Genomic DNA, 15,671 nt, shown 5'->3' with positions numbered 1-15,671 from the left:
CAAAAAAGATAAAATACGCATGAGATAAAATCAATCACCTTAAAATGAACAATTGAGTATGTTTAGTATATTTACCATGCCATGCAACTATCACCTTTATCTAGTTATAAAGCATGTTTATCATCTCAAAAGAAAATTCTATACCTGTTAAGCAGTTGCTCTCCATTCTTCCCTCCTGGTAACCATCAATCTGCTTTTTGTCTCTATAGATATACCTATTCTGCATATTTCATATAAGTAGTGTCATATAATAAACGAGTTTTTATGGCTGGTTTCTTTCACTTAGCATGTTTCTGAAGTTTATCCATGTTGTAGTATGCATCAGTATTTCATTTCCTTTTACGGCTGAATAAAATTCCACTGTATGTATATAGCACAATTTGTTTATCCACTCATCCACTGATGGACATTTGTATTGTTTCCGTCTTTTGGCCACTGTGAAAACTGCTGCTGTGACTATGTGTGTACATGCACTTGTCTGAGTACCTGTTTTCAATTCCTTTAAAAAATGTTAATGTTTTGATTGACAAATCATAATTGTATACATTTATGGAGTACAAGTGTGATACACTGATATACGTATTCAACATATTAAATTAAATCAATCTAACATATCCATCACCTTCCTTATGCATCATTTTTTATGGTGAGATATTTGAGATTTACTTTTAGTTATTTCAAAATATTCAATATACTATTGTCAACTATAGTCAACCGGCTATGCAAAATATCTCAAAACCCGTTCCTCCTATCTTTCTGAAACTTTGTACACTTTGATCAACAACTCCCCATTTCTCTCTGTCCCTAACCTCTAGTAACCATCACTCTACTCTCTACCTCTATTCTATGAGTTCAACTTTATTTTTCTAGATTCCACATAAAAGCGAGATCATGTGGTATCTTTCTGTGCTTGCCTTATCTTGCCTTATCTCACTTAGCATAATCCTCCAGATTCATACATGTTCTTGCAAATGACAGGATTTTTCCTTTTTAAGGCTGAATGGTATTTCATTGTGTATATATGCTACCATTTTCTTTATCCACTCATCCACTGATATGCACTTAGGTTGATTCCATGACTTAGCTATTGTGAATAATGCTGCAATGAACATGGGAGTGCAGATATCCCTGCAACATACGAATTTCAGTTCCTTTAAGTATGTACCCAGAAGTGGAATTACTGGATCATATGGCAGTTCTATTTTTAGTTTTTTGAGGAACCTCCACACCATTTTCCAAAATGGCCATACTAATTTAGGTTATCACCAACAATGTGTAAGAGTTCCCCTTTTTGCCAACACTTGTTATCTTTCATCTTGTTGATAACATTTTCAATTCTTTTTCAAAGACAGGGTCAGTGTGTTGCCCACGCTGGAGTACAGTGGCACGATCTTGGCTCACTGCAGCCTCTGCCTCCTAGGTTCAAGTGATTCTCCCGCCTCAGCCTCCTGAGTAGCTGGGACTACAGGTATGCGCCACCATACTCAGCTAATTTTTATATTTTTAGTAGAGACAGGGTTTCACCATGTTGGCCAGGCTGGTCTCGAACTCCTGATTTTTTTCTTTTTTTTTTTTTTTTTGAGATGAAGTCTCGCTCTTGTCCCCCCAGGCTGGGGTGCAATGGCACGATCTCAGCTCACTGCAACTTCCGCCTCTCGGGTTCAAGCAATTTTCCTGCCTCAACCTCCTGAGTAGCTGAGATTACAGGCGCCTGCCACCACGCCCAGCTAATTTTTGTATTTTTAATAGAGATGAGGTTTCACCATGCTGGCCAGGCTGGTCTCGAACTCCTGATCTCAAGTGATCTGCCTGCCTCGGCCTGGCAAAGTGCTGGGATTACAGCTGTGAGCCACTCCGCCCGGACCACCATTTTATATAAGGGACTTGGCTTATCTGTGGATTTGGGGATTTATGGAGGGTCCTGGAACCAATCCCTCACAGATACTGAGGGATAACTATACCTTGTTTCAGAAGGTTAAGGCAGGTGTATAGAATTGTAAAAACTCTTCAAATTGAATACCTAAGATCTGTGCATTTTATTGAATGAAAAAAATCCAAGGCAGAAGAAGGTAGGCTGTGATGGTATATAGCACTTACAATGAATAATATAGCTATGCTTATTTGTATTAAAAAACTACTTATGCTCTGAATATTTTAAGTGAAATAAATGAAACTACTGGCTTTAAAAATACAAATCTTTTTCAGATTTTGATTCATTAAATCTGTAAATTTAAAATGCCCTTAATTGATTTGAGGAAGCCAAACTTTGGGACAGAACACTTTCTTGGGAAACATTTAACTTATGCCAAGTTACTGAGAGGTTTTCCTTTAAGCTGGTCCTTCTCAACATATTTATCAAAATAGTCATGCAAAAATTAAGCAATCTTTACCACTTGCTCTGTTAAAAGTGCTATTTACATGTTGCAGAATAGTAGGAATAACTTGACTTAGGGTAGGGTACTACGTTCCCAACCCCACGTCATATAGATTCATGACAGCATAGGATTTATAACATCTGCTTATTACATAGCTGAGAAGTCAGATAGCTATCATATCTTTTTTTCCCCCCATCATATTTTCTTTTCTTTTTTTTCTTTTTTAGTTTTTGAGACAGAGTCTCGCTCTGATGCCCAGGCTGGAGTGCAATGGTGCAATCTCAGCTCACTGCAACATCCATCTCCTGGATTCAAGCAATTATCCTACCTCAGCCTGCCAGGTAACCCGGATTACAGGTGCCTGCCATCATGCCCAGCTAATTTTTGTATTTTTAGTAGAGACGAGGTTTCACCATGTTGGCCAAATTGGTCTTGAAACCTGACCTCAGGTGATCCACCTGCCTCGGCCTCCCAAAGTGCTGGGATTACAGGTGTGAGCCACCACGCCCGGCCTCATTTCTTTCTTTCTTTCTTTTTTTTTTTTTTTTGAGACAGGATCTGGCACTGTCACCCAGGCTGCAGTACAGTGGTGTGATCTCGGCTCACTGCAACCTCCATCTCCTGGGTTCAATCAATGCTCCTGACTCAGTCTCCCAAGTATATGGGACTACAGGCACACGTCACCACGCTCAGCTGAATTTTTTTTTTTTTTTTTTTTTTGGAGACAGGGTCTACCTCTATCACCCAGGCTGGAGTGCAGAGGCACGATCTCAGCTCACCGCAGCCTCTGCCTCCTAGGTTCAAGCAATTCTCCAGTCTCAGCCTGCTGAATAGCTGGAATTACAGGTGCACCACCATGCCCAGCTAATTTTTCTATTTTTAGCAGAGACGGGGTTTCACCATATTGGCAAGGCTGGTCTCAAACTCCTGACTTCAGTCGATTCACCTACTTCAGCCTCCCAAATTGCTGGGATTACAGGTGTGAGCTACCACACCCCACCTGAATTTTGTATTTTTTGTAGAGATGAGGTTTCACCATGTTGCCCAGGCTGGTCTTAAACTCGTGAGCTCAAGTGATCCACCCACCTCAGCCTCCCAAAGTTCTACGATTACAGGCATGAGCGACCAAACCCAGCCTTTCCATTATGTTTTCTAATAGACTACTTTTCTTATGGTATCTTAATGTAATTTCGTTGTATCCTTAGTATCCTTTATCATGCTTTGGTTTTACTTATCTGTCTGATTAAGATTTTAAGTACCCCATTATAGCATCCTTGTAATGAACAGATAATCCATATTATTTGGAAAATCAGAATGACTTTAGAGTACACCAAATTGTACTGCTTGCCATTTCCAATATTCCCCTCTTTCTGGTTAGCCTCACACAATATATTTCCTTACTGTCCATATTCTTCTTATATGGAAATACCATTCATTTCTCCTCTCCCTGCTGTGCCTAAATCTTACTAATTTTAAATACTCAAACTATTTATTTCATAAATACTTCATTTATGCTCCTAATAAAAAGTTATCTGAATTCCTGTTTAGTGTCCTGTAGTTATCTTAAGTATTTAAGATATTCTAACATACTCGTTTTTTGTGTACGTGTCATGAAGACATTGTTAGTTTAACATTTCTCAGAGTTCTCTGAATAACATCTTTCTCGTAACAGGCAATTAAATATTAAATGAGTATTTCGCAAAATAAAACCCAAATACAAAACAATATATAGCTATACTTGAGTTTATATTGCCAAGGTCCCACATGAAAAATATATTTATCTTTAATTCGGGGAAGTACATACCAGTGATGCTGTCCGTATAGTAGCAAAGTGTTCTCGATTACGATAGTGTGATTTGTGACGAGATACTTGGGGTGGAGACTGTGGATCTGATGCTCTTGTTCTAGGATCTCCCTCTTCTCTGTAATTTTCTTCCTCCTAGGCAAAAAAAAAAAAAAAAGATAATACTATGTAAGGTGAACAGTTTGTTTGAATCTTTATGGAAATTAAAGTTTAAAGACAACTTGATCAACAAATCTCACAGACATAATTTTAAAAAGCAAAACCAAAAAGTAGAAATGCTGTTCTTTTTTCTTTTCTTCTTTTTTAGAAACAGGGTCTCGCTGTGTCACCCAGATTGAAGTACAGTGATGTGACCATAGCTCACTGTAGCTTCAACCTCCTAGGCTCAAACCATCTGCCTACCTCAGACTCCTGAGAAGTTGGAACTACAGGCACGGGCCATCAGGCCAGGCTAATTTTATTTTTTTAGAAACAAGGTTTCCCTATGTTGACTAGGCTGGTCTAGAACTCCTGGGCTCAAGTAATCCTCCCTCGTTGGCCTTCCAAAGTGCTGAGATTACAGGTGCAAGCCAATATGTCCAGCTTTATTTTCAATATAATTAGAATTAGAATAAATTATCTGTACAGGGTATAAAATAGTACACAGACTCAGGATAAGAAAATGCACATGACTAGATTGATTGATTGATTTGTTTGTTTGAGACAGGGTCTCACTTTGTCACCCAGGTTGGAGTGCAGTGGTACCCTGAACGGCTCACCACAGCCTCAACTTCCTGGGCTCAAGCGATCCTCCCACCTCAGCCTCCCAGGTAGCTGGGACCACACGCACGCACCACCATGCCAGCTAACTTTTGTATTTTTTGTAGAGATGGGGTTCTGCCATGTTGCCCAGGCTGGTCTTAAACTACTGGGCTCAAGCAATCTGCCTGCCTTGGCCTCCCAAAGTGCTGGGATTACAGGCGTGAGTCACTGTGCCTGGCACATGACTAGATTTATATCCTATCGATTATGTGCAAAATTGAAAAGCTTTAACGTAACTTGAAAACAAAGATGATGAAACATGCAGCCAATATAGTCAATGTTTTAAACAGGAGTAGTAGAAAATTGCTCAAAGCCTCTTGGGTTTTGGAAGCAATGGAGTTATCTTTATAATACTTCTGCCATCTGTCCAAAATAAGCAAAAACAAAAACAGTTGCAAAAAATTGAAGGACTGATATCTTTCCCTGAACTCAATCTGTTAGCTGAATAGAACATCAGTTAAGTAGCAACCAATTAATTGTGGTAATAATTTTTTGTTGTTGTTGTTGTTGTTGCCCAGAATGCAGTGCGGTGGTATGATCAAGGCTCACCGCAGCCTTGATCTCCCAGGCTCAACCGATCCTCCACTACTCAGTGGGCCTTCACTACTCAGCCTCTTGAGTAGCTGGGGCCACAGGCATGTGCCACACCTGGCTATTTTTTTTTTTCTTTAATGGATGGAGTTTTCCTATGTTGTCCAGACTGGTCTTGAACTGCTGGCCTCAAGTGATACTCCTGCCTCAGCCTCCCCAAGTGCTGGGATTATAGGAATGAGCCACAGCACTCAGTCTATTTTAACCATTTTAAGTGGTATTAATTATACTCTCAATGATGTACAGCTATCAGTATTACTTCCAAAACTTTTTCATCAACCCAAACAGAAACTACGTCCATTAGCAATAACTATTTTGACCTCCACCCAGTCTCTGGTAACTCCTAACGTACTTTCTGTCACTATGAATTTGCACATTTTACTTTCATCACTTAAAATGTTTTCAAGATTCATCCATATGGCAGCATGTATTAGAACTTCATTCCTTTTTATAGCTGAATAATATTCTACTGGATGTAAAAACCACAATTTTTTTTTGGTTTTTTGAGACAGTGTCTCATTCTGTTGCCAGGTTGGAGTGCAGTGGCATGATCTCGACTCACTGCAACCTCTGCCTCTTGGGTTCAAGCGACTCTTCTGCCTCAGCCTCCTAAATAGCTGGGATTACAGGTGTGTGCCACCACACCTGGCTAATTTTTGTATTTTTAGTAAAGACAGGGTTTCACCATGTTGGCCAGGATGGTCTCAATCTCTTGACCTCATGATCCACCTGCCTCGGCCTCCCAAAATGCTGGGATTACAGGCGTGAGCCACCGTGCCCGGCTTACAAACCACAATTTGTTAATACATCCGTTGATGAATAATTTGGGTTGTTTCCATCTTTTAGCCATTGTACCTACTACTTTTAGATAGTAACACAAGCTGTGAAGTGAAAAAGGAAGCGTTCCTATTTTTGTTTGTTCGTTTTTTGAGATAGTCTCACTCTGTCACCCAGGCAGAGGTGCAGTGGTGCAACGTTGGCTTGCTGAAAACCTCTACTTCCTGAGTTCAAGTGAACCTACCACCTTAGCCTCCTGAGTAGCTGAGATTAGAAGCATGCACCACCAAGCCAAGCTAATTTTTAAAATTTTTGTAGAGACAGGGTTTCACCATGTTGCCCAGGCTGGTCTCCAACTTCAGGCTCAAGCAATCTGCCTGCCTCAGCTTCCCCAAATGCTGGAATTACAGGGGTGGGCCTCCACTCCCAGCCTCAGCATTCCTATTAATTGTTAAAAGGAGTTACCTGACTTTTCAATATTTTTCAGGTTTAACATTTTACACTCAAAAGGGTAAAGAGTAATGCAGCAAACACCCATATTTCCTAAATCCAGAATCTAGTTTTCTACAATTATATTCAGCTTTATTTTTAAGAGACAGGCTGGGTGCAGTGGCTCACGCCTGTAATCCCTGTACTTTGGGAGGCCGATGCGGGTGGATCACTTGAGGTTGGGAGTTTGAGACCAGCCTGGCCAACATGATGAAACCTCTTCTCTACTAAAAATACAAAAAATTAGCTGGGCGTGGTGGCACGCACCTGTAATCCCAGCTACTCAGGAGGCTGAGGCATGAGAATTGCTTGAATCTGGGAGGCGGAGACTGCAATGAGCCAAGATGGTGCCACTGCACTCCAGACTGGGCAGCAAGAACAAAACTCCATCTCAAAAAAAAAAAAAAAAGATACAAACGCCTTGGTGCAGTGGCTCACACCTGTAATCCCAGCACTTCGGGAGGCTGAGGTGGGTGGAACACTTGAGGTCAGGAGTTTGAGACTAGCCTGGCCAACATGGTGAAACCCCGTCTCTACTAAGAATACAAAAATTAGTCGGGCAGGGTGGCACACACCTGTATATTCCAGCTACTCGGGAGGCTGAGGCAGGATGATCGCTTGAACCTGAGAGGTGGAGGTTGCAGTGGGCCAAGACTGTGGCCACTGCACTCCAGCCTGGGTGACAGAGTGAGACTCCGTCTCAAAAAAAAAAAAAAAAAAAAGATATAAATATTACGGATAACATAAAATTCACTTTTGATCATCACTCATCCCAACCATTTCTCACTCCCCAAAGGCAACCATTATCATGAATTTTATGTGTATCCTTCCTATTTTTTAGTATTTTATTTTCCATGTAAATAATGTCAAATAATGTATTTGAGGTTTCTGTACTTTTTCTTCTAATATTCTGAAATAGTTCCACATTCTTTTTGTATTCTCAAAACATAATTTTCCAAATGGAGATAACAGGTTAGGAGTTAACAAGGCTTTTTTCATTAAAAAATGCTCCAAACTTCTTTTTTTTTGAGACAGGGTCTAACTCTGTCGCCTACGCTGGACTGCAGTCGTGTGATCTTGGCTCACTGCAACCTCCACCTCCCAGGTTCAAGTGATTCTCCCACCTCAACCTCCGAAGTAGCTGGGAGTATGGGAGTACAGGCACGTGCCACCAAGCCTGGCTAATTTCTGTTATTTTTAGTAGAGACAGGGTTTCACCATGTTGGCCAGGCTGGTCTTGAACTCCTGGTCTCAAGTGATATACCTGGCTTGGCCTCCCAAAGTGCTGGGATTACAGGCATGAGCCACTGCGCCCGGCCATGTTCCAAACTTCGGGAAACTTCCTTCTCCTCCTTCTTCCTTCTCTTAAACTAATAGACGAAGAAAACAGTTTATCAACATTGAATTTTTTTCAATGAAATCCAAATACTCACAGGTTTTAAATGGATGACAGAACTGTTAGACATCACTGTGTGGTCTCCCTCCATCATATCTAGCTCACTCTTGTCATCTGAGACATCTGGAAGACTGTTAACACTACTGCTTTGGCTGCTGGCACTGATGGACATGCTGGGAATGGACTGATTACTTCCAACACTATTCACTGTTCCTGTCCGGCCAACACCATGATCTTGTTCCTAAGAGAAAAGAACATTCAAATTCAGTTCAAATATTTATATATATATCTCTCTTCTGAATTCTTGATTATAAGCACCTAGCATACCACTTGGCAGACAGTCTCAGACAGTTGGTCTATCATGAGAAATTGCTTTTATTTTCCAAGACCAAGAAGTTTATCAACTGTTAGTTTATTGAAAAACAAAAATGACCAACAAGTAAATCACAAAAAAACTCAGCCAACTGTCTAAAACAAAGTCAGCTGATCACTTTTGGGTGATTTTCAAACTAGAATATTTTCTCTACATTGCTTGTTATTTTAAAATAACCATTTATACTTCTCATGGGGCATATATAGGGATCCTGCTCATTTCTCAATAATTCTTGGTTAATACAAATCCCTCCTTTAAAAAAAAAAAAAAAGCACTGGCTATTCTGGGTACAGTGCCTATGGGGTAGCCCTGCTCCATAAGGAGCATTTAAAAAAAAAAAAGTATTAGAAACTTCATTGTAGTTGTTATTCTTTTTTATTAAACCAGCTTTTCATAAGTAGATTCTTCTTTCTTCTGGAAAATAGTCTCCAGATTACCTTTCCCTTCCTCCCTTCCTTCCTTTCTTTCTTTTTCTTTTTTGTATTTCAATAAGTTTTGGGGGAACACCAGATTATCTTTTTACCACCAAATAATTTACCATTAATTCCTACCTATTCTTGTGTAAACTAATAATTACATATTATATTATTTCAAATCACAATCATAAGAATGTTATTCTGATGTAAACAGGCAGGTGTAGTACCTGGGCACTAACATTACAGTAGTCTTACCATACCAGAATTCTTTAAGATACGTAGAATTTAATAAACACAGACATATATGTAGATAGGGACTTTTCTTACATCCCTAGCCTAACACATATATTGTTAACAATTTAACTACATAGAATTTTATTAATTTCACTTTATTAAAGTATTTCACATATCTGAAATAATCCCAATTTTCTAGTGATTACCATCAAGAACTTAAAAAAATCCCCAAATCCAAAAATTGTAAGTTTAGAAAGTCTTATATTTGACAGTTCATTAATTATTTAGTGATATTAAAAAGAAAAAGAAAATAAACTATTGCTCATGGTTTCAGAATGCAAAGTGGTCTCTCTCCATGAAAACCAATAGAAAAGAATAAAATTTTCGAATTCTGACGGGGCAAAGAAGAAACAAAATATTTAGAGGGAAAAAATAGCTTTACACATAATATACTTTATATGTATATTTCTTCATGAGGAAGTTCTGTAACACTTCTACAGCAAATCTGTATTTCCATTCTCCCTAAGAGGCAAGACAGAACTTGGTCTTGAGAGTAAAAGAGGTATGAATTTGAACCCATGTTCCTCTACCTACAGTGAGCAACTTAATTTATTCTGAGCCTTGCTTTTGGTATCTGTAAAATGAGTATTTTAGAACAGTGTAGGCCAGGCGCGGTGGCTCACACCTGTAATTCCAGCACTTTGGGAGGCTGAGGCAGATGAATCACTTGAGGCCAGGAGATGGAGAACAGCCTGGCCAACATAGTGAAACCCCGTCTCTACTAAAAATATAAAAAATTAGTTGGGCGTGATGGCGCAACTGTAGTCCCAGCTACTTGGGAGGCAAAAGGTGGAGAATCGCTTGAACCCAGGAGGTAGAGATTGCAGTGAGCCAAGACCGCGCCACTGTACTCCAAACTGGGCTACAGAGCAAGACCCTGTCTAAAAAAAAAAAAGAACGGTGTAGATGGAATAAAATCACGTTTCTTTGGTGACACAGTAGAATGCCTAGTAACTTTCTCATGACTTCTGAGAGAGTACATTCAACCTTCAGATTCTGTATTTCAAGAACTTCCAAAAGCACATCATATGGAACTGGACAATAGGTCAAATAAGGGCTCAGACTGGGCACGGTGGCCCGTGCCTGTAATCTCAGCACTCTGGGAGGCCGAGGTGGGTGGGCCACCTAAGGTCAGGAGTTCAAGACCAGCCTGGCCAATGTGGTGAAATCCCAACTCTACTAAAAATACAAAAAATAAAATAAAATAAAAACTAGCTGGGTGTGGTGGTGCACGCCTGTAATCCCAGCTACCCGGAAGGCTGAGGCAGGAGAATCGCTTGAACCAGGGAAGTGGAGGTTGCAGTGAGCCAAGATCATGTCATTGCACTCCAACGTGGGCAACAAGAACAAAATTCCGTCTCAAAAAAACAAAAAAGGTTCGGTGGTCAAGAAATTAGAGAAGGACTAGATTAAACAAAGGTGAACAGGTTTCTTTAACAAAGGACTTCTCAGAACCTTCACTATGACACTGTGTACCATAAAGGGGCATGTAATCAAACATGATTAAAGACTTAAAAAAAATTTCTTTTTAATTTTTCTTATTTCTCCAAGAAAAAGGGACCTTTTTTTAATTCCTAACTGGGATTTTATAGGACCAATGGTAAGAAAATACAACCTGGAAACCATTGGTATATAAGGTAAATTATGGCAGGGCAAGCTGTATAAGGAAAGAAACCAATAGTGAAAATTCAATATTGGAGTCATTTTTTATCTGTTACCTCTTCTTCTTCCTGTGCTTCTACTGCTGGTCCGTTATGTGCCTCCTGGAAAAGGAGTTTCTTCATCTTTCGATACTGCAGATTGTCCAGCTCTCTTACTGCATCCTTTGTCCTCTGAATGAGATCTATTAACACGGTTTCAGGGCGCTCCCGAAGAACAAACATGTGCTAGATAGGGGAGAAGGTAAAAGGTTGATTTTTTTTCAATTAGTGCCAAGGTACTCCTTCTCAGACCCTAGAGATAATATCCTATGATAGATAATGCATATAATCTATACCTACATAATTCTGTTAAATTTCTCCTATTTATAAAATTATCATTTACATACATATACTCTGTGTATACACAACTACTCTTTTTATTTTGAACATAGTATTTTTGTTGGCCAACTAAAAATGCAGAGTTAAAATAACTGAAGGGTCTAAACACTAAGAATTAAGTCCAATCAGAGCTCTCAAGGTTTACATACTCTAAGAACTGATGATTTCACACAAAAGACGTGTTCAGTTATGAGTCATATTAGTTTCAACAGGAATGTATCTAATGATAGTGAATTATGAAAGATGAATTATATGCTGGTGAACAATATTCTGCATAAAATACAAACAGAGATTAAAAGTCATTAAATTATTACTGTTTATCACTAGCGTTTAATATAATTTCACCTTATCAAATACAAAAAGTAGAAAAAACAATTCCACCATTATGATGATCACAGTTACATTGTAATATACTTCTTTTCAGAAATTTTCTATGTATAAAATGTTTTGGCCGGGCGCGGTGGCTCAAGCCTGTAATCCCAGCACTTTGGGAGGCCGAGGCGGGTGGATCACGAGGTCAGGAGATCGAGACCATCCTGGCTAACATGGTGAAACCCCGTCTCTACTAAAAATACAAAAAACTAGCCGGGCGTGGTGGCGGGCGCCTGTAGTCCCAGCTACTCGGAGGCTGAGGCAGGAGAATGGCGTGAACCTGGGAGGCGGAGCTTGCAGTGAGCCGAGATCGCGCCACTGCACTCCAGCCTGGGTGACACAGCGCGAGACTCCGTCTCAAAAAAAAATAAATAAATAAAATGTTTTGTAGATACATAGTTAGCATGTAAATTCCAGAAAGACATATTCTGCCATCCCTTGAGTTCCATGAGATATCCTTGAATTCCTAAGACAACTTTTACCTCCTTTGTTAGCTCATATTTATTTCTTCTTTAAGCAAAGAGTTGTAACTATGAATCGTAGCCCACTGTAACCTCAAACTCCTGGGCTCAAGCAATCCTCTCACCTCAGCCTCTCAAGGAGCTAGGACTACAGGTGTGCACCACCATGTCAAGCTAATTTTATTTGATTTTTTTGGTGGGGGTAGAGTTAAACTCCTGGCCTCAAGTGACCCTCCCATCATGGCCTCCCAAAGCATTGGATTACAGGCATGAGCCACTACGCACAGCCTCTATACAATATTTTATTCAATTTTCACAGTTATAATAAGTATTATTATTTTAGCTGGGCGCAGTGGCTTATACCTGTTATCACAGTACTTTGGGAGGCCAAGGTAGGCAGATCACTTGAGACCAGGAGTTCAAGAACAGCCTGGCCAATAGTGAAACCCTAAAAATATAAAAAATTAGCAGGGCGTGGAGGCATACGCCTGTAATCCCAGCTACTCGGGAGGCTGAGGCACGACAATCACTTGAAGCTCGGAGGCGGAGGTTGCAGTGAGCTGAGATCATGTAACTGCACTCCAGCCTGGGTGACAGAGCAAGAGTCTGTCTCAAAAACAAAAAAATAATTATTATTTCAAATTCATAAACATAATGCTTGTAGAATATTTCATCAAATGTTTGTGCCCAAATTACCTAACCATTACTCTAATTTGGGGCAGCTATTTCTAATTTTTAATTCCATGATAAACAGCTTCATATATTAAAATTTTTTCGTTAGTTTTTTTCTTTATGATAGACTGCAACAGAAATGTAATTAGGCCAAAAGATAAGAAGCTCATGATAAACACTTCCTATCATTTTAAATAGGGGTATGATAATATATACTAGGGGCCAGGCAAATGAATACTATTAATATATGCAGATTTAGAATCTAATCACCAAATACTAGTGGGCTGGGTTACTACTACATGAGTTAGAAAGGTTTCTTTTGCTTCTATTTGGCAAATGTAAGAAGCCAGTCACATTCTTCCTTTTTTTTTTTTTTTTGAGATGGAGTTTCCTCTGACTGCCCAGGCTGGAGTGCAATGGTGCCATCTCCGCTTACCACAACCTCCGCCTCCTGGGTTCAAGCGATTCTCCTGCCTCAGCCTCCTGAGTAGCTGGGATTACAGGCATGCGCCACCATGTCCAGCTAATTTTGTATTTTTAAAAGAGACAGGGTTTCTCCATGTTGGTCAGGCTGGTCTGGAACTCCTGACTTCAGGTGATCTGCCTGCCTTGGCCTCCCAAAGTGCTGGGATTACAGGCGTGAGCCACTGTACCTGGATATTCTTCCTTTTTCTTTAATTTGGTGTATACCACTATTTACAATATTGTCTTCTTTCTTTCTTTCTTTTTTTTTTTTTGAGACGGAGTCTCGCTCTGTTGCCCAGGTTGGAGTTCAGTGGCGTGATCTCGGCTCACTGCAAGCTCCGCCTTCTGGGTTCGCACCATTCTCCTGCCTCAGCCTCCCGAGTAGCTGGGACTACAGGCACTGCCACCACGCCCAGCTAATTTTTTGTATTTTTAGTAGAGATGGGGTTTCACTGTGTTAGCCAGGATGGTCTCGATTTCCTGACCTCGTGATCTATCCGCCTTGGCCTCCCAAAGTGCTGGGATTACAGGCATGAGCCACCGCGCCCGGCCTCTTTTTTTTTTTTTTTTTTTTTTTTTTGAGACACAGTCTCACTCTATCTCCCAGGCTAGAGTGCAGTGGCGCGATTTTGGCTGATTGCAACCTCCGCCTCCTGGGGTTCAAGCGATTTTCGTGCCTCAGCCTCCTGAGTATTTGGGACTACATGAGTCCACCACCACGCCCGGCTAATTTTTGTATTATTAGTAAAGACAGGGTTTCACCATTTTGGCCAGGCTGGTCTCAAACTGCTGACCTCAAGGGATCTGCCCACCTCGGCCTCCCAAAGAGCTGGGGTTACAGGCATGGGCCACCGCTCCCGGCCTACTATTTACAGTATCGTTTTATCCAAAAACATAAAACCTTATATTTATTTATTTATTTGGAGAAGGGTTTTTGCCCTTGTTGCCCAGGCTGGAGTGCAATGGTGCGATCTCGGCTCACCACTACCTCTGCCTCCTGGGTCAAGCGATTTTCCTGTCTCAGCCTCCCGAGTAGCTGGGATTACAGGTATGCGCCATCACGACCAGTTAATTTTGTTTTTTTTTTTTTTAGTAGAGACATGATTTCTCCATGTTGGTTAGGCTGGTCTTGAACTCCCAACCTCAGGTGATCTACCCGTCTTGGCCTCCCAAAATGCTGTGAGCCACTGCACCCAGCCAAAACCTTCTATTTCTAAGTTTCACTGTTTGTTAGATTTTGCTTATTTTTTTTAACCAACATAATTCCTAGCTATATTAAAGCTTCTACTAGCTACTATGAGTGCCTGTGTATTCAGGCTTTCATTTCTGAAATGACAAGTAAGCTTACTGCCTGGAATTTCTCAAGCATTACTGAAATTTTGCATGGTTTTTCTATACACTGTGGCTGCAAATAATACTGCTGAATATATATGTGACCCTTTCAAACTAACTTGTGGCTTTAACTGATGTGTCAGTGAAAATAAACTGAATTTCCTTGAAATTCTAAAACATTAGTGTAAATATAGTTGACTTAAATCTTACAGTGAAAGATTAAGAAGATTCCTTAGGGTCCCAAAAAGATAGTCAAATCCTACTTATTACTGCCTAATCTAGATGTTTTAAGAACTATATTAAATTCAACAATACTACTATTGCTATTAATAAGACAGTCGATGCCCAAATGAAATAATTTTTTAAGACCAGAAAGCATACACTAATCATGTGTTTAAATTACTCAACCAAGCCTATTGAAAACTCAACAGAACTCACATATTTTTAAAATATTTCATTGCTAAGTTAGAAAAATATATTTCCAAAAAAGGAAGCAAAGATATTATTTCCATTTTTAAGTTTCTCTTCTCCAATATATTATGTAAATACATCATGTCATCTTTCTTTCATATTATATTAATATTGTACAGATCAATACATAAAAATTAAGCAAAAAGCTAAACTATGTTTTTTTTGTGTGTGTTTTTTTTTTTTTTTGAGACGGAGTCTCGGTCTGTCGCCAGGCTGGAGTGCAGTGGCACAATCTCAGCTCACTGCAACCTCTGCCTCCGGGGTTCAAGCAATTCTCCTGCCTCAGCCTCCTGAGTAGCTGGGACTACGGGTGTGCGCCACCACATCCAGCTAATTTTTGTATTTTTAGTAGAGACGGGGGTTTCACCATGTTGGCCAGGATGGTCTTGAACTTTTGACCTTGTGATCCACCCACCTCAGCCTCCCAAAGTGCTGGGATTACAGGCGTGAGCCACCGTGCCCAGCTAAACTATGTTTTATCAACTTTGAAATAAGACATTGTTCTGCCGGGCGTGGTGGCTCAAGCCTGTAATCCCAGCACTT

General features: G+C 40.1%; 1 protein-coding gene across 2 annotated transcripts in view; it reads right to left on the bottom strand.

Moving 5' to 3' along the window:
* TAOK1 (TAO kinase 1) overlaps nucleotides 1-15,671 on the bottom strand; it is a 172,736-nt gene that overhangs the window by 40,775 nt on the left and 116,290 nt on the right. For both annotated transcript variants that reach the window (XM_025361611.1, XM_025361612.1), the window contains 3 exons: nucleotides 11,035-11,202; nucleotides 8,271-8,474; nucleotides 4,180-4,314 (listed from right to left, as the gene is read on the bottom strand). In XM_025361611.1, coding sequence (XP_025217396.1) covers nucleotides 4,180-4,314; nucleotides 8,271-8,474; nucleotides 11,035-11,202 — 507 coding nt within the window. The remainder of the gene's footprint in view (nucleotides 1-4,179; nucleotides 4,315-8,270; nucleotides 8,475-11,034; nucleotides 11,203-15,671) is intronic.

Source organism: Theropithecus gelada, chromosome 16 (genome assembly GCF_003255815.1).
Source record: "Theropithecus gelada isolate Dixy chromosome 16, Tgel_1.0, whole genome shotgun sequence".
Lineage (NCBI taxonomy): Eukaryota > Metazoa > Chordata > Mammalia > Primates > Cercopithecidae > Theropithecus > Theropithecus gelada.
Note: the sequence above shows the minus strand (reverse complement) of the source record. Positions and strands in the feature narration are given on the sequence as shown.